Source organism: Boleophthalmus pectinirostris, unplaced genomic scaffold, assembly GCF_026225935.1.
Source record: "Boleophthalmus pectinirostris isolate CB_2022bp ecotype Guang Dong unplaced genomic scaffold, ASM2622593v1 HiC_scaffold_5, whole genome shotgun sequence".
NCBI classification, from domain to species: Eukaryota; Metazoa; Chordata; class Actinopteri; order Gobiiformes; family Gobiidae; genus Boleophthalmus; species Boleophthalmus pectinirostris.
The window spans coordinates 3,015,754-3,035,606 of NW_026571404.1; the positions used below are offsets into that span (position 1 = coordinate 3,015,754).

The window sequence follows — 19,853 nt, forward strand, 5'->3', positions numbered from 1 at the left end:
AGGCACGAACGTATTTACATCGACCAGAAGAAAAGACACACTTCAGCTGCTCCCGGCTTTTCTGTTGTCTCGGTTTGTCGTTACTCCACGGACACAAACGCGATCCAAACTTTTCCCGCAGTGGTTCCGATGATAATTGAGCAGCAGCTGGAGAATTGTCTCATCACGCTTTACGTCTGTGAGTTGAGGAGGAGAAGGGAAGAGTGTCGGAGAAGGAGGAAGAATACAAACTGAGTGTGAGGCTACTCTACCTCCGCCCACTCCCGCATCCCGCTCGCAAATCCAAAGAGACGTGGAGGAAAGTCTGAAACCAGGACTGGTGGAGCCAGATCGTCCACAACGAGCATGAGCCGAACCACCGACATTATTTTTAAGAGGAATAAACGTTTACATGATCGAGAAATAAATTAATTCGGCTTTAAAATCTGAATAAACCACACACTTACTCTGGAATAAAGTTTAATTCCGAATAATCATTTTCATTACAAATTAAGTGTTTACATGGTCTTTTAAAATGAATTCTCATGTAAACGTGTGAAACTTTTGTCATGAAGAACCCACCACCTGCTTGTCTAAGTCTCCATGGAGATGTTTTTAGCCTTGGTTTGAGGGACTGATATTGTTATAATCATTCTTTTTAATACCATTCATAATAATTCGATTTTAAGATGTCCTTTTCTGTCCATCAGTGACATACAGTTACAGATGTTTTGCCCAATGACACAACAACATTCAGACCTCAGGCAAGATTTGAACCACCAACCCTTCTGTTAGTTCCACATCCACATTTGAATACTCTTTATACCCCCAGCGAGAAGCAGAGATGTAAAGTTTGAGAGCAAATAATAAATCAAATGTTTTTGTTTGCAGTATGCCACGGATTACAAGATGGTGGCCGTCGGGAACATGACCAACGGAACCAAGATCTACCAGAAGGTACTGTTACCATTACTCTTTTTTGGGCTCATAAGAATAAGTGAGTGCGACATCACCCGCAGCGTTCGGCTCCAGTCAAGTGAAGCTCATGAGGTCGGCAGTTATAGGGGCGACTTTGGAGCAGAGTTCTGTCATCAAACCTGTTGCGAACACTGGTAAGAGCAAAGTCGAGGAAAGAAGGTGCCTGATTTGTCTCTTACTACACATGTAGAACGGGTTAATACGAACATTCGATGGTTGATGGAGCTGGAAGTGCGCCCATGCTCACTTCCTGTTTGGAACACGGTGGCTGGTGGCTTAAGACTGAATTGTAGGGGGTCAGACTTATCATCAGAAGAGCCTCTAGTCAGAAAATCCATGTTCAGGTAGTGTTACAAATTGTTACAAATGAAATTGTATTTCAAGTTTTAAATATTTTTAAAAGTAAATATTAAAAGTAATAAATATATTAAACCCTTAAAATACAGAAAAAAATTTTGAGGAAATAATGATTTGGGTGGAAATGTCTGTCTTAAGTGGAACAGGGTTAATAATTGTCTGACTTTCAGGCAACAACTTGTAAAATGTTCAGTAATTCGAGCTCTGCAACCTTCATTTCAATTTTATTTTAAATCTTTTTCTTTTAATATAGCATTGGTTGGTTTGTAAACTAACAAATTAAGTAATGTTGGCCTTAGCTAATGCTGTTTGCATGATTATGTGTTTTCCTGTCAATATCTCTAAAATTGTTGATGTTGCAGCCATTTTTCATTGGTATAAATCCAAAAGTTTACTAATTATTCCCTGATCTCCAGGGATTATTCCCTGTTGCTTTCATCAAATATACATTCAATTGTTCAAGAGAAATGTTGCTGACAAACCAATGGAAGAGGGAATAATTTTCTGACTAGTGGGCCTTCTGACTAGTGGGTCTTCTGACTAGTGGGCTTTCTGACTACAGGGCCTTCTGACTAGTGGGCTTTCTGACTAGGGGGGCTTTTGATGATAAGGGTGTAACCAATTGTAGTTCTGCGTTGGCTCAACACACTCTGCCACCGTCGCCTTGTCCGCGCCGTTTTTGATTTATGGATCTCAAGGTCTGTGCGCCGTGAGGTAAATCACGGACACAACACTAGGGGGCGAGGATTGCATTCGTTGTGTTTGTGTTTACAAAATGAAGCGGGAAAGCAGAGTGCCAGAAATGTTTGCAGAGCGGCTGTGGAGGGGACCAGTCACAGTCCTCGCTGTCTTGCTTTGACGTACGACCATAATTGTACTTTAGCTTTACATTCACAGTCTATAATTGGGCTCCATGTAAACGTCTCTTACTCTGTGGGTTTGTTGTTTGGGTTGATGGTTTTCACGGTCAGGTCTTTCAGGTCAGTGTGACTCGGTATAGAGGAAGAGATTTATAAAATGCAATAACTGTATAGAAAAGTAAATAAAAATAACAATAAAACTAAATAAACTAACTAAATAAAATAAATAATTTTGTAACAGGGCTTTACTTCTCTTTATGAAGTTAGTCTACGTTCAAACTGCAGCCTGAAGTGACCCAAATCTGAATTTTTTTGCTCCTATGTGACCTGTATCTGATCTTTTAATGACAATCTGAACGATACAGATCAGATTTTTTCAAATGTGACCCAGGACACTTGGATTTGTGCTCCTAAAACCGATGTATATCTGATCTTTTGACATGTGACTTCAGTCTGAACGGTCAGGTCACATTCATCCCACCTACACATCAGACTCTGAGTCTCGTCATTGGAGGGAAAGTGAGGTTAGTGAGTTTATTCATATTTTTGGGGATCGGAGTCTTATCAGAACCGGACGTTTTTTGAAATGATTGTCAAAGAAATGTCCAAGCACGGTTACAGACGGTCCTGGCTCCATTGTCAACGAAAAATAAAGAACCTGCGACACAAATACAAGGAGGACAAAGACTCAAACAAACGAAGCGGCTGTGGACGTGTAAGCTGAACATTTTACCAACAACTGGACCGGATTTTGAGAGACAAGCCCAGAGTTTAGACGACTTCCATAAACACAGAGCACGATCGTTGTGTGTGACGTCGTCGTGTCCTCCAATGCACATGCGGGACACTTTTGGGGCGTTTAAAGTTCACACTGGAGATCACACACAAGTCATTTTTAATTAGAAATGTGAGCGATCTCGCAAAAAAATTGGATTTCACCAAAAAATCCGAATTGAGCATTGAGCCCTGCAGTCAAATCCCAACACAACTTTGAATATTTTAATTTAAATTTGCTACAAACTCACCCACAACATTTCTTTTTCTTTTCTTTTTTTTACCACAAACCCAAGAGACATCTGTGGTCACGTTTGGGCTCTTATCTCTTCACACTAAAGTGTTCAAATAAAGCTGTACTGTGTGCACTCTTCAGGCAACACGTTGGCAAATACCTGTATATCTCGACTATACAGTGGCCTGACGTGGGTAGTACTCGGCTACATTTACTTTTACTCCTTCTTGAGTAATATTTTTATTGAAGTAACAGTACTACACATGAGAGAAGCTTTACGTTGAAAATATGAAATGATTTGAACATTCTCCTTCAGGTAGAGCTTGACAGTTACTCTTGAGTACTTTTCCCAAATACTTTTTTACTCCTACAATGTACTTCTGCTTGAGTAACATTATTTTGAAGTAACGTTGTTCTTACTTGAGTATATTTTTGGCCACTCTGCCCAGCTCTGATAGTGAGAGTTTTGTGCTGTCCCTGCAGTCTCTCTCTGGGACAGTGTTCGCTCTCGTGGACCCGCTCGTCTGGTTCGGGCTTCGGTCCAGATCCGGGTTGTTGGGTCAGTCTGTCTCCTGCGCTCGGGTCAAACAGCGGCAGACGGAGATATGAGGAGCTCTGCAGTTCAAACTCTGGACTGTACCGAACAATGGACCAGTGACACGTCCTGTTTACGTTAGAAGAGTTCACTGAATCTGAAGAGACTATAGAGACCTACACGTACAAAGAGCGAACAGAGAGGCCACTGGAACTCTGCCAGTGTAACGGCCACCGTCGGTCATGTTTGATCAGATATTAGGTTAAGAACACAAGAAAAAGTAGTTCATGAAAAGACTGCACAAAAATCAGATACACATTTTAACCTGACCTCATTGAAAAGAACTATTTCATAACAGCTGGCAGTTTCTTGCTGTAGGTTTGTGGAACTTCAGGTAAAAGGTTTTCTGTGGCAAAATGTGTGTGTAAATGTGTGTCGTATTCTCCAGCAGCTTCATAAATCTGCTCCATCACCAAATCTTCAACCAACAAGGTCCACAAAGGATAAACATTCTAACATGAACAATTTATCCACAACTATCAAGAGAAGAAAGACCAAAACTTAAAGGAAACATCGACCACACATTAGTGACACACTGAACAAAACTAATGTTATGGTCATGAATAAAACTGAAGGAACTTGTTCACTCTGATTCTGCAATTAAAATTAAAAATTGATGTCATGATGTCGATATTTGCATAGATAGATTTGTGCAGTTCGAATGGTTGAGCTCTAGTGTAAAGTTAGTTTTGCTCAGAACATAAAAGTAAATAAATGTGTGTCGTATTTTTCCAGCAGCTTCATAATTCTGCTCCATCACCAAATCTTCAACCAACAAACTCCACAAAGGATAAACATTCTAACATGAACAATTTATCCACAACTGTCAAGAGACGAAAGAGGAGAACTTAAAGGAGAACCACCACGATGCATTAGTGAACTACTACTGAGCCATGGATCTATAATAAAACATTAATAAGCCCCTCCCCCTCTATCCCTGCTCCAGACTGACTAGTGGTCGCTCCAGGTACTGCAGGTCCTGGGAGCTTGGGCCCAGAAAGAATTTTTCCTTAGATCGCAATGCATTTTTTGGGAATTCAAACTGTGTTCTGACAGGAGATCCAGCTTTCACAAAGTTCAGATTTTGTAGGATTTTTTACAATTTTCACAACATAAACTTCTTAAAAGTTTTAAATCTTCAAATTTCGTAAAAGTGATCTTTGTCAGACTTGGTCTCACTCTAGCAGCTCTCACTCTGATTTGTCCAAACATTCCAGACCGAGCACATCACACGTTACAGACGTCACACGGGTGGGAGGAGCTCGTCTGTATCCAGGAAGTAAATGTGGAAGAGAAAATCATTTTTGGGCTCATGAGGCAACGAGCACAGACCACTGAAAAGAACACGACGCCATCTTGGGTTCATTTTCAGATTCTAGTATCATTCTATGTTCTGAGCAAAATGTTAAGCTAGAGCTCTACCATTCGAACTGCACACATTTATCTATCTATGCTCATATTGAAATCATTAAATCAATTTTTTATTTTAACCCTCTCAGGCTCAAATTAATTTTTAGTATCAGGAAAAATCTGATATTTGGGGAAAATTATAATATGGGGTAGTAATATACAATCCTGACTTTTTTTATCCTTTGTAAACAAAAAAAGTATTTTGCACTTCTGGCAGGTCGTTTGCGTGTAGTCATTCTTGCACAGTCTGCATCGCCCATGTTTATCAGCACGGATGGGAGAAAAGGCTCCTGAGTAAAAAAAAGCTCATAAAATATGGATGTGGAGTAAGTAGGTAATTGGAATTTAGCTGTTGCAAATCTGCAACGCCTGCCTGGAGAGGGTTAATTGTAGAATCAGTCTGAGTGAACAAGTTCCTTCAGTTTTATTCTTGACGTTAGTTTGGCTCAGTTCACTAATGCGTTGTTGTTGTTCTCCTTTAAGTTTTCGTCTTTCTTACCTAAATTCTTCGTGTCAGAATGTTTATCCTTTGTGGACCTTGTTGGTTGAAGATTTGGTGATGGAGCAGATTTATGAAGCTGCTGGAGAATACGACACACATTTACACACACATTTTGCCACAGAAAACCATTAACCAGAAGTTCCTCAAACCTAAAGTGGAACACTTCCGGCTGTTGTGACAAAGGTCTACACTGCCAGATATTTGATTTATTGTTTTATCGCTTTATTGTTTATAGTCAATCATAAAACCTTTGGTTCAATAAGAAACCATCAATGAACTGACAAAACAACTAAAACCTTACAACCCGTCTACATACCACTAGAGAACTGGATCTTGACGTAGTTGATCCAGAACCAGAAGATTACTGTTCATTTTTGGTAATTGGTAATAAAATAAAGCGAGAGATACTTTATTTGAGTAAAATTCACATTTACATTTAGGGAAACAAAAGGGTCACTAGGGTCAGCTGCTTATTCCACATGTGGTATTAAAAGTACCTCGCATTTATTTAATTATTGGTGCATGTATTAGTTAAAAAAAACACCCTGAAAATATGCATTCTTACTGTGAGTTGGGGGTTGAAGGGCTGCCTCTCCACTGATCTGACATGTAACTCAAGATTAGATTAGTTTAATGTCATACCATGAAACACTAAGTTCAAAATTCACATGTCATGCATAAAACCAGGGGTTAAAAGAATGAAAAGTAAAAGTTTGTGGTCAAACCTTCACCAGAAAAGTTGCAGCTTTAGTTCAAACTGTCCTCGTCTAAATCGTCCGTCGTGTCCCTCAGGTCCCGTTCGGCACAGAGACCGACGGCATGAACATCCTGGGCCTGGTGCTGTTCGCCATGGTGTTCGGCGTCGCTCTGAGGAAACTGGGCGAGGAGGGGGAGGAGCTCATCCGCTTCTTCAACGCCTTCAACGAGGCCACCATGGTCCTGGTCTCCTGGATCATGTGGTCAGTGTCTGGTCTCCATCTACCACCACGATGAGACGGTTTATTTACTGTAATGTCCAGATGATAAGCCACTATTTTTTTTCTCAGACTTTAAACCCTGCGAATTATACAACGATGTGGCGAATATATGGACGCATTATTTGTTTATGAAGATTGCAGATGCTCGCAGTCTGAGTGCAGAAAGTGCCGCTGTCTCTAAAACAGTTTATCGCTGTGTGATAAAAACAGTTTTAATGCTAAATGAACATTAGTGAGTGGGATACGTCTTAATGACCCGTATGTGTTAAATGCAGGTGAGTGCGTAAATGACAAGAAGAAACGTATCAAACTTCAGTAGCTGGACATCCACTCACACCTGATCGTCACACCTATAATCCCGTCGTAATCCTGTCGTTTTACTGCCGTGTTACAGACACCGTTTGGAAAAAGCATGTACCAGTATTTAATTAGAATAAAATAAAAAATCTTTCTGTGTAAAAATCTCAAGTTACAACGTGGACACCTGTGGCTTATAGTCAAGTGCGGCTTATATATGTACACTTTTTTTTCACTAACCAGGACCACACCAACGACAACATAGCGCAAACAAGTTTATTGATAATGTACGAAGCGAGGCAGAGATGGCTGGGTTGAGACTATGGGTGGAGGCTCCGTCTAAATCTTCAGTTGGCCCAGCCGGAACGGGACCCCCCTCGTAGGCGTCTTATGACTGAAAGATGAACGAAATAGCCGAGTCAAACTGGGATGATGGGAAAGGCTGCTACAAATAGGCTTCTGGGACATTAGAGGCGTGGTCGAGGTGAGAGGAGAGGGCGGCTGAGGCGTGGTCCTGCTCCTGAATCTCACTTAATCATATTAACTACATTTCTTTTAAGATGTAGTTGATGCGTCTTATATTCAGGTATGCTCAATAGTCTGGAATTACAGTATTTATTGTTTATGGGGTTTTTTTTGTTTTTTTTTTTTTCATTTTTAAACATTTTCAGAAGAATTGACCAAAAGACTGAAATCTGAACGGACAAACTAATACAAGAATCACATTTCAGAACACACAGCACAAAACACGTACAGATCTAAACATCCACAGGGTTAGCAGTTTTCTACAGATTAAGACAGGAGATTTATTTGTTTTATTATATTTATATTAATACTTTGCAGCTGATGTCGTCATATTCTCTTCTGTGTCTGAGGCTTTATTAGACTTTTACACAGTCTAACCACAAAGAGCTGATTTGTGCTGTTAAAGAAACCCCTCGCACATAAAATTACAAGGTCATTTCACGCCAAATCTACATTTTTTTCAGTCAAATCTGAGATCGTCGGGCGGGGACATTCGGAGATTTGGGCCAACAGCTTTTTAGTTAGTCACTCTCACCTTTTTGTAGATATTGGAGTATCCAGACGTCCCTATTTACCCAGGATAGTCCAAGTTTTGAGCTCTGTGTCCCCTGTCCCAGCAGATTTATCCAAAAGCAGTGATTTGTCCCAGTTTTATACAAGAAATGTCCCAATTTTTGACCAATCTGATCCCTGACAACAGTAAAAAGAGGAATACACTGTCATTTGTTTAGGTAAAATACATAAAACCTACTTAAAAATTACTAAAACATTTAAAAAAGTGACTATACCGACTCTCATGTTCGTCATGAATGAGCCAAGTGCAACAATTTTCCTTCATTACGCACTCGAGTCACAGTTTTATTATCATCAACCACCAAAAAACAGGGATGTTCCAGTTTTTTATTTAGCAAATTTGGTCACCCGACTTTTCGTTGAAATCTAAAACAGCACCATGAACGCTCAGACTAAACAGAAGCTCCTAAAATGTGCCGTTTAAATCCATTTTGTATTTTTTTTCTTGAGTTTTCAGACATTTAAAAAACCTTTTGTGTGTGTGTGTGTGTCAGGTACATCCCGTTCGGCATCATGTTCCTCGTGGGCAGTAAGATCGTGGAGATGGAGGACGTGGTTTTGTTGGTGACCAGTTTGGGGAAGTACATCTTCGCCTCGATCCTGGGGCACATCATCCACGGCGGAATCGTGCTCCCGCTCATCTACTTCGGATTCACTCGGAAAAACCCCTACAGCTTCCTGTCCGGCCTCATCACGCCCTTCACCACCGCCTTCGCCACCTGCTCCAGGTCTGAGACGGCTCCCAAACACTTCACCTGCAGAAGGAACAGTGATAAACATTACACTAGGAGACATTTCAAAAGATACCGTATTTTTCGGACTATAAGGCGCACTTACAATTCTTTAATTTTCTCAAAAATCAACAATGCGCCTTATGTATTAATTCTGGTTGTGTTTACTGACCTCAAACTGATTTTCTGTGGTCCACGGCGCTCAAAAATCTGTCAGAATGTTTTAGTTTGAAGGATTGTCGGAGAATTACGGCTGCTGTAGTCAGGAGCCTCGCGTGTTCTTTAGTCTGACAGAAGCTGAACCTCATCAGTGCACAAGGAGTGAGCTGTTTTTTTTCAGCGCTTATAGTTTATGCAAATTAGTCATGTGGTTTTAAGTTTAGTTTCTGTAAAACGTAAACAAATGTGTCAAAGCTGCATTAAACACATTATTACTCAGTGTATATTTGAGTCATCCTCGTAGGAAATAAAAAAAAAACAAACTTAAATGATCCACCCACATGCACCAAGACAGGGAGGTAACGCCGGGCAAATTACACCACGATTCTTTACTTTCTGTAACTAAAAACGGTGAAATCTTTCCGGATTTGCACCCATAAATGTACAGAAGTTATGACAGCGAGCAGGGGTCTCCAAGCTTTTTCCTCCGGAGAGCTAACTTTACAAAACAAACATGTCAGAGAGCTACTCGTTTTAATGACAGTAAGAAATTGAGATGATTAAAAGAAAGAAGGTGAGTGTTGGGGTACAGTTAATGTCCATAAAACATAAACCATTGTCCATTTATTAGTGCACAAAGTTGGGCCTCAAAATGACACAGTAGTAATAGTCTTGTAGTTAACCACATTTTTGTTATTCAGCCCAATGGTATAATTCAGAAATCTCTTGGTGAGCTGCTTGGAAGAGGGTGGAGCTACAGGTTGGAGACCCCTGATATAGAGCATTTACCTCCAAACCCAAAGTTTGGTGGTTGGATCCCAGCTCAGTCCAGAGTTTACTTCCAATATGTCCCTTTTGTGGTGGTTTTGTTTGTGGTTTTGATTCCAGTCCACACAATCTGATATCTGTTTTCTTATAAGGTTTTACGGCGCACTCTTAAACCAAAGGAAGACCTCATGAACTTTGTCCCAGACTGACTGTTTGTGCTGTTTGTTTTTATGACACTCGCTGCAGACTTTAAAGCGGCTTATCTTAAATCAGGGGTCATCAAACAAAGGCCCGCGGGTCGACTCCGGCCGTCACGCCCCTTTGACCGGGGCAATCCTCAAAAGTGTCAATGGCCTATTTATTTATTTTTTTTTATTACTTTTTGGCAAATAATAACACGTGTGCATCTTGTATTTTGTAGATTTTTTTTTTTTATTATTTAAAAATGATATTTATATGAAGTATTTATATTTAACTAATTATATCATTTATTTACATTTGCCGCCGAATTTTCGTCACCTGACAAACTCGAGATCAAACACACATGCAGAGTTCTGTAGTGCAGTTAAGGACAGAAAAATGGCTCATGTTAAAGTACAAAAACTTGACAGAGAGTGGCAAGTTTTTAAAGAACAGTGGACGACCGATAATTTTTTTCTTCAGTGTAAGGACTGTTGTTGGAGCCAGTTTATATTTATCTAAGAAATTATGAATTTGACGAATTTAAACAATATTAAAATGCATTTTTCTTATTATAGAATTTAGTATTTTAGGTCATCCTGGTCTCCTCCCCCCTCCTCCTGCAGTCAGGTTTATCTGCCCCTGGAGAAGAGGACAGACACTGTTTTGTGACCAGTGTTGTGGAGTAACAGATTACATGTACCGGAGTTATGTAATCAGAGTACAAATTATGAGTAACTGTATTCAGTTACAGTTACTGTTTCAGTGAGTGGTAATTGGATTACAGTTACTTGGTTGAAATAAATGGATTACACAGAGGGATTTAACTGTTTTCACATTTTGGGCTGTATCCTTTTTTTTTTTTTTTTTCGGTAATTCCACTCATTGCCGGGCACTAAAACCAGGACTAAAACCAGGTCTAAACCAGGATTAAACCAGGATTTAACAGGATTTGAACAGGACTAAATCCTGCTGTGTGGACGTGTCTCCTCTTCTTCTATCAATAATATTTTTAATTTGGTTCAGTAAAGTCTGGACTTTTTTATTTTCTTTTAGCAAACAAAACTTCTTATGTGAAGATTTCCTCGTCTTTGCTTCTCTACAGCAAATCAAGTAATCCAAAGTATTCAGATTACATTACTCACTTTAAGTAATTTAATGGATTCTGTTACAAACTACATTTTGGGATATGTAATCTGTAATCTGTAGGGGAATACAGTTTAAAAGTGACCTTCCCAACACTGTGACCACACTAAATTGCTAAAAGTCAACCACAGAGAATATTGTATTTTTGTTCTTTAAAATAAATGGACAAAGGCAATTTCTGGATCTCCGTGAGTTACAAACCTCCTCAAGCAAAAAGGCCACAACAACTGTGCCATTTATCCGATGTGTAAAGAAAGTGTGGAGGTTTTTAAAGAATATAATCTGCGTCGTCAGGGTCATACAATTCTGTTAAACGGCCGCGACCATCACAGTCAGGAGCGATAGATAATGTGGCCCCCAGAGAAAAAAAGTTTGATGACCTCTGTCTTAAACTGTCCTTTTGTCTTTTTGTCCTTTTGGTCTCAGCTCGGCGACCCTGCCCTCCATGATCAAGTGCGTGGAGGAGAATAACGGGGTGGACAAACGCATCAGTCGCTTCATTCTGCCCATCGGAGCCACGGTCAACATGGACGGAGCGGCCATCTTCCAGTGCATCGCCGCCGTGTTCATCGCCCAACTCAACAACCACCAGCTCAACGCCGGAGAGATCTTCACCATTCTGTGAGTCGGGAAATCACTAATGAACGTATCTATCATTCATTCAATGGTTTTTCAAAATAAAACCAAAAATAAGAAATAAAAACAACTGCTATTTTCTTCATTATTTGTCTCCAAAACAAAAATGAAAAAAAGATATTGATTTGTTTTTTCAGTTTTCGATTTTATGTTTAAATGAAAAATGGAAAAAAAAAAAAAAAGTTTCCCGTTTACCTAACTTAAACTGCCACGCTGGACTGAACCAGGACTAAACCAGGTCCGGGACCAGAACGGAACTAGACCAGGATTGAGACCAGGACTTAGACCGGGACCAGACCAGGACTGAGTCTGGGACCAGACCTGGAACAAGACCCAGACAGGGACCAGACCAGAACTGAGAGACTGAGAGCGGGACTGAGAGCGGGACTGGGACCAGACCAGGACTGAAAATGATTTAGTCCTATTTTAGTCCTGGTTCAGTCCGTATTTGGCGCAAAAGTCCAGCATCCGTTTTTTCCATTCTTCATTTAAACACAAAATCGAAAAAAACGAATCATCTGTTTTTTGTTGTTTTGGTTTTTTTTGGTTTTGGAGACAAAAAATTAGGAAAACAGTTGTTTTTTTTTTCATTTTAAACTTTTCAGAACTTACCGAGAACTTGTACTTGATATTTTCTCATGTATTTGAGCAAAATGTGTCTTGCGTCAGTACTTGGATTGTTCCAATACCGGCTCTGATACTGCACATTTTTCAGGTATCTGCAGACACTTAAGCCCTATTTACACGGGATAAGTACAACCTATGGACGTCTGGTAATTTGCAAATTACCGCCTCACCTTTGTGTTACTTCAGCACATTTGCATGGGATTGGCAAAGTCCGTAAATGACTATTTTACTGACACTGACTGAGACTGAAAAAGAAAAGAACCTGGAAAGAAAAAAGATAGAAAAGCTGCAATTACAACAACAAACACAGAGATGCAGATTCGCATGGGACTAGTTTTATCATCGGACGTCTGTGTTTGGCGAAATATAATAGGTAATTTGAGGTTGAATTTTTACTTCACAATTTACAGACATGACACATTTGCACGGGGTTAAGATCTCAGACATCCTCCGCAATTATTACAAATCACCAAAGGTCCCCAGGTAAAACTAATCCAGTGCGAACAGGGTCATAATAACACAAAGTACATGTGTGTTTCCTCTTTGACTCCTTCATTTAGCCTTTAATGTGGACACTGAAAAATACCTGGGAGACTGCAGCAGCAACAGCGGCAAAAGCTCTAACTCCGTCTTTGTTTCCTCTGCAGAATGATCCATGTGCTCTGAGGATGAGCGTCTTTTTACAGGTCTCACTGTTGGTTTTGTCTGCACCATGGCTGAAAGTGAAAGTGCTTAAATCAGCACTGCTTATGTCAAGATCATTAAGATTTTGAGAACTAAAATATTAGTGAAATGTGTGTTTATTTTTGCGTTTCTTTAAAAATAGCCTTGCAGAAGATAATTTTTTTGCACTTGTATGTTACAAAATAAAGTAACCTAAAGGCCTGTTCAAACTGGGGCATCATGTCTATGTGGACACGCGACTAGGGCGTCTTGCGTTTTTGCGGTGCGTCTTTGGGCATCAGTGCAGTGCAAATCCGCGGCGCGTCTTGAGCATTCTAGCGTCAACGCTTTAGACGCGCAATCCAGGGTGTCAGTGTCAGAAGTTGAAAATTCTGAACTTTTTACGTCAGATGCGCCACGTCAACCAATCACAGACAAGTATCCAGTGACATAGCGACATTATTATCAGGAAGAAAGAGAAAGACCCAAAAACCAGAGTGCGAGTCACAAACATTAATGGAGCATAAATATATACACGCTGCAAGCACCAAGCCGATCGCCAGGACTGGACCAGGACTAGACCAGGACTACTCCAGGACTACTCCAGGACTACTCCAGGACTACACCAGGACTACTCCAGGACTACACCAGGACTGATCCAATGTCATTAGTAGAGTATTCATATATATACTAGGGGTGTCAAATTATCGCGTTAATTGCGATTAATTAATACAGCATATTTAGCGCGTTATGTTTTTAATCGCGTTAATCTAATTTTTAAATCTCTAACTTTACTGTTTCTGTATGCGAGTTGCTTTATTATAAAACCTGTTTTTATGTGTTGTTGGGACAACAGCACACACACACACAAAAAAAACACACGCAGTAAGAGCGATGTAAATGTCACATTGGCGGCGTCAGTCGCACAATGGACGAGGTCGAACAGCCAGTAGAACAGAGTCAGCAGTGCACAGGTAAAAACACATTCGTGTTTTGGAAATTATTCTCCCGACGTGAAATATAAAAGAAAATAACAAATATACGCCTACAACTTAAATGTCACTGGTGAAAACAACCTGCATAGACTCATGATGTCTGCACTACTGTCCTATAGTGACCTGCCACATGAGGGGACACGCACACAGGACACACACAAACACAAACACAAACACAAACACACACCTTCATCATCGTCATTAACCTGAGAACGCGCGGACCACGTTTCCTTCCGTAGTTACTGCGCGGACACCGACCTGCTCCCGTGAGCCGCGTGTGGATCGTGTTTTCTCGTGTACGCTGCGTAAACCGCGCTTCCTCCTGTGCGCCTCTAAACCAGAACTAACACCAAGACTAAAACCAGGACTAATCCAGTCCAGGACTAAACCAGGTCTAAAAGTTTATTATGTTCAGATTTCCTCGTCTTTGCTACTTTACAGCAAACAGTTTCTTATTCCATGGCGACTTGGGCTCAACAGCCAAATTGAAGAGATTTGTTGAACAATAAATGACTTTATAAAGTCACTTTTTTAAATCTATATCAGTCTTTTGATCTGCCACAATAATGTAATAATGAATTTAAATGAAAAATACCTCAAATTGAAGGCTTTTCTCAGCAATTTTTAGGTGAGATTAAAATGAGATTAATTAGATTAATTAATTACAGATCATATTAATTAGTCCTCAATTTTTTTAATCGCATGACAGCACTAATATATACGCCGCAGTCATCGAGTCGATCTCCTCTGCTGATGGTTTTATGTAATAAAAACACTAAAGTCTCTCAGTCTGGTCTGACATTGTTCCAGAAAAGGACTGGACAGGGCACTTGTTTCCATGGCAACGGACAGGCATCAAGTATTTTTCTCCTGTTCATCCACTGTGTCCAAAACGCACGTCGGGAACGTCTGAACTCCAATGCAAAGGCGTCCAAATAGAGGCATCATGGGCGTTTTTTGATGCCGCTGTCTGAACAACAAGAATAAGTGTACTTCTTCACACTGTGGTATCGGGCTGTTATCGGTATCGGCGAGTACACAAAAGCCAAGTATCGGTATCGGATTGGTTCCCCCCCCAAAAAATGGTATCAGAACAACACTGCTCAGTAAAGAAATATTTTAAAAGCAGCTCTTAGGGTCAAAACATGAACGTAATTATTATTTTTTGTTTAATTGAAGAAGTAGTGATGTTATAGTGCTGTTATAACAAACATTCCACTCTGACCTCTGAAAATATGAAACATGCTCTTAAAATCACCGGTCGCCTCTCCCTGTCCTCCGTCTCTCCTCAGAGTGACGGCCACAGCGTCGAGTGTTGGAGCGGCCGGGATCCCCGCTGGAGGAATCATCACCATCGCCATCATCCTGGAGGCCATCGGGCTGCCCACCAACGACCTCTCCCTCATGCTCGCCGTCGACTGGATCGTGTGAGTGCAACACGCTCATTTTCACTGCATCGTCACCTGTCACCTTTTATACCAGATGCCCTTCCCGTCACAAACATCTACGTCACTGTTCAGATCATTACAGTCAGAGTTTTACCAGCATGAACAGACTTTCAACTTTTATGTTTTACTTCATTTTAAAAGACGAATATTAACATTATAATGTCACCAGCTGAAACCACAGACTGTGATATAAACACACATAGGTAACTCTCTAGTTTTCATGTTTTCAAAATGAAGTGAACATGGACGTTTCAGTCCAGGTTTAGTCCTGTTTTAGTCCAGTTTTAGTCCAGGTTTAGTCCAGGTTTAGTCCAGTTTTAGTCCAGGTTTAGTCCAGTTTTAGTCCAGGTTTAGTCCTGTTTTAATCCTGGTGTAGTCCTGTTTCAGTCCAGGTTTAGTCCTGTTTTAATCCAGTTTTAGTCCAGGTTTAGTCCAGTTTTAATCCAGTTTTAGTCCAGGTTTAGTCCTGTTATAGTCCAGGTGTAGTCCTGTTTCAGTCCAGGTTTAGTCCTGTTTTAGTCCAGGTTTAGTCCTGTTTTAGTCCAGGTTTAGTCCTGTTTTAGTCCAGGTTTAGTTCTGTTTTAGTCCGTCGTTTTTAATCAGTTTTTTTCCCCGCTGTAGCACCAGTGAGTGTCACTACGTCAACTGGAGGCAGATACAAGCAGCAACAACCTCCACTTATTTTAATAGATCCATGTTATATATTTGTACTGATAAAATGGAAATGATACATTTTCTGGACCCAGGCAAAGGAGTTGATGGCACAGCCCATATCGAGCCATGGAAAGAAAACATAAAACACACATAATATCGGACATTTCTGAAGTATGGACTATATGTAATTTACTTTTTATTTTTTTATTTTTCTTTTCTAGTGACCGCACCACTACAGTCGTGAACGTAGAGGGCGACGCGCTGGGAGCCGGGATCCTGCACCACATCAACGAGCAGGAGCAAAAGAAGCTGCAGCACCCGGAGGACCAGAGGCACCCGGAGGAGCTGCAGGAGGTGCGGGTGGAGGCCGTGGCGAACACTCAGGCCCAAGAGGAAACGTCTCCCCTCGTCACCCACCAAAACCTGAGCCAGGAGGGGGCGCCGGAGGCCATCGAGTCTGTGCTCTGAACACTGTTTACACAAATAAGTCCCAGTCCAGTCTCTGTGTTCTCGGGTTTGTGCGACGTGAAGGTTTGACCAGTTTTACTCCGGTGTTCTGTCAGCTCACACGTCACCAACAAAACAACCCAACAGTTTAAGGAAATCTAAACTTTTTTTAGGCACCTTAATCCGTGTGTCATTTGTTTATGTTTTTCAAAATAAAACCAAAAATAAGAAAACAAACAAAACAAAAAAAAAAACTATTTTCTTCATTATTTGTCTCCAAATCCAAAATAAAAAAACAGATAATGATTTTGTTTTTGATTTTGTGTTTAAATGAAAAATGGAAAAATCGGATAAAGGCCGTTTCCCGTTTCTGTGACTTAAACTGTGATGCCGGACAGAACCAGGACTGAACCAGGACTGAACCAGGACTGAACTAAGACTAAACCAGGACTGATCCAGGACGGGCTAGAGGTGTGGCTGCGTCGGGTGATCAGGACAGAGAGCGGGACCAGACCGCGGCTGAGACCAGGACTCAGAGTGGTTTAGTTTTAGTTTTAGTCCTGTTTTAGCCCAGGTTTAATCCTGTTTTAGTCCTGTTTTAGTCCTGGTTTAGTCCAGGTTTAGTCCTGTTTTAGTCCAGGTTTAGTCCTGGTTTAGTCCAGGTTTAGTCCAGGTTTAGTCCTGTTTTAGTCCTGTTTTAGTCCTGTTTTAGTCCAGGTTTAGTCCTGTTTTAGTCTAGGTTTAGTCCTGTTTATTCCAGGTTTAGTCCAGGTTTAGTCTTGTTTTAGTCCTGGTTTAGTCCAGGTTTAGTCTTGTTTTAGTCCAGGTTTAGTCCTGGTTTAGTCCTGGTTTAGTCCTGGTTTAGTCCTGTTTTAGTCCTGGTTTAGTCCAGGTTTAGTCCTGTTTAGTCCTGTTTTAGTCCAGGTTTAGTCCAGGTTTAGTCCTGTTTTAGTCCAGGTTTAGTCCTGTTTTAGTCCTGTTTTAGTCCAGGTTTAGTCCTGTTTTAGTCCTGTTTTAGTCCTGTTTAGTCCAGGTTTAGTCCTGTTTAGTCCAGTTTTAGTCCTGTTTAGTCCCAGGTTTTAGTCCAGTTTAGTCCAGGTTTAGTCCTGTTTTAGTCCTGTTTTAGTCCAGGTTTTAGTCCAGGTTTAGTCCAGGTTTAATCCGCCGTTATCCGTTTTTTCCATTACTCATTTAAACACAAAATTGAAAACTGAAAAAACAAATCCTAAGTTTTTCATTTTGATTTTGGAAACAAACCATGAAGAAAACTGTTTTTTCATTTTCTTATTTTTGTTTTAATATTGAAAATGAATAAACAAACGATACACAGATTCATCTCGTCCAGGGTTGGGACTTAATGTTCTGTTGAGATCATGACATGTTTTTATATTCACCTGCTTTCATTGCCTGGTCTAAAAATCAGATTTTTGAGAAAACAACTTGAATTTAGACCTAAAACTAAACCAAAAACACATCCAGCTTTTCTTTGACTTTCCTTTGATGCATCAGAGGCTGTGATCACACTAAGCCCCGCCCCTGGACGATTTGCGAATTAAGGAAGATGCTTTTTTTAATTTAAACTTTTATTTAGTGTAGATATAAACGGTCCAATGAAGTTTACCTTAACCACGAGATCAAATACGTGAATGAAACCACTAAACGTTTTTATTTTAAACAATCTTAAATCTTGGCTTGTTCTCGTGGAGCCAATCTCATCTGGTTTTGTGAGAATTTGTCCCAATATTATGTTTTAAAGTGTTTATTTTGAGCTGCTTTTATGATAAATCTGTATTTGGGGCGAGACACATTTTGCTCAAAAACATAAAAAATCAGGTTCAGACCCTTTAAGTGAAACTATTCGACTGTTCCCCCTCTGACCTTCGAGAAAATCGCTCTTTTATTGGAGCCGTGAATGAGATTTCGGACACTTCCGGGGCCCGGTGCCAGACTGGACTTGAGATCAGACTGTGCCAAATCTCTCTCTGGTCGTTCTGCTGTTCCCCAAAAATCACATGAATCTAAACCGTGGATCCACCGACGAGCTGCGAGTCTCAGTGACATTATGTAGTGTTCCCCTGGTGGTCGCTTTCTGTACTGCGTTATTGAGGTCGGTAATTCCTGGGTTTCGTCCAACATTTTGAAGACTTTGACCCAATCAGAAGATCTAATATTTAGTTTTAAATAGTTTATCACGATGAAAACAGTCCCAATTTTTCATCATTCTGAAACCCAGGGATACGAGCCTTGACGAGGACGAATGGTGCGTTTGATTATCCATGCGTCTCCCACTCGGATCTCGGATATGACGTCATGTCCACCCTGCAAGCGTTTTGTTATGTTTCGTGTGTTAACCGTCTAAATGAATCGACATTTAACATCTAATGCGCTAGCTGCTCCGTTCTGATTTTGCGTGTCAGAGTTGAAGAAAACGTGGACGCCAACCAGAAATATTGTTGTTGTTTATCTTCTTTTACGAACTCTAGGGATGTTTAGCAACACCTGTTTAAAACAAGTTTTTGTGCAATATTTGCCTCTCCGCAAAACCGACCGCCGCAAAACCGACTACCCCAACGCCGACCGTTTCGACGCCGACCACCGCAACACAGACCGCCATAACGCCGACCTCCTTGACACGACCACCACACCACGGACCGCCGGAACACTGATCGCTTCAACACGGACCTCCACAACACCGACCGCTGCAACACTGACCATTTCAACACGGACGGCCACAACACCGACCACCGCAACACCGACCACCGCAACAACGACTGTTTCAACACCGACCACCGCAACACGACCACTGCACGACCACCACCGCAACACCAACCGCCAACACGACCACCGCAACACCGACCGTTTCAAACACCGACCACACACCACCGACCACCGCAACACAACGACTGTTTCAACACACCGACCACCGACACCGACCACCACAAACACCGACCACTCAACACGACGCACAACACGACCACAACACCGCACCACCGCAACAACACAACCACCAACACACCCAACCACCAACACCGACCACCACAACGACCCATTTCAACACGACGCCACAACACCGACCACCGCAACAACGACTGTTTCAAACACCACCACACCACCACACCACCACCACCACAACACCGACCACCAAAATGACCTTCAACACGACCGCCACAACACCGACCACCGCAACACCGACCGTTTCAACACCGACCGTTTCAACACCGACCACCGCAACACCGACCGTTTCAACACCGACCACCAAACCCACAGACAGTGATATGGACGCAGTAAGATATTGCAATAATACAGATGACTGAAAATGACATTTAAACCGAAGTGT

General features: G+C 41.1%; 1 protein-coding gene across 2 annotated transcripts in view; it reads left to right on the top strand.

Annotated features, from left to right (window-relative positions):
• Window positions 1–19,308, top strand: part of slc1a4 (solute carrier family 1 member 4) — a 45,120-nt gene extending 25,812 nt beyond the window's left edge. The window contains exons 3-9 of one of the 2 annotated variants that reach the window (XR_008633393.1): window positions 871–936; window positions 6,483–6,649; window positions 8,557–8,790; window positions 11,473–11,667; window positions 15,260–15,394; window positions 16,291–17,178; window positions 17,660–19,308. Coding sequence is in view for 1 of the 2 variants with exons in the window: in XM_020927767.2 (XP_020783426.2) it covers window positions 871–936; window positions 6,483–6,649; window positions 8,557–8,790; window positions 11,473–11,667; window positions 15,260–15,394; window positions 16,291–16,537 (1,044 nt within the window). In the remaining variant the exon portion in view is untranslated. Of the gene's footprint in view, window positions 1–870; window positions 937–6,482; window positions 6,650–8,556; window positions 8,791–11,472; window positions 11,668–15,259; window positions 15,395–16,290; window positions 17,295–17,659 lie in introns of those variants that run through there. The other variant, XM_020927767.2, reaches the window with a different exon arrangement.
• The last annotated feature ends 545 nt before the right edge of the window (window positions 19,309–19,853 follow it).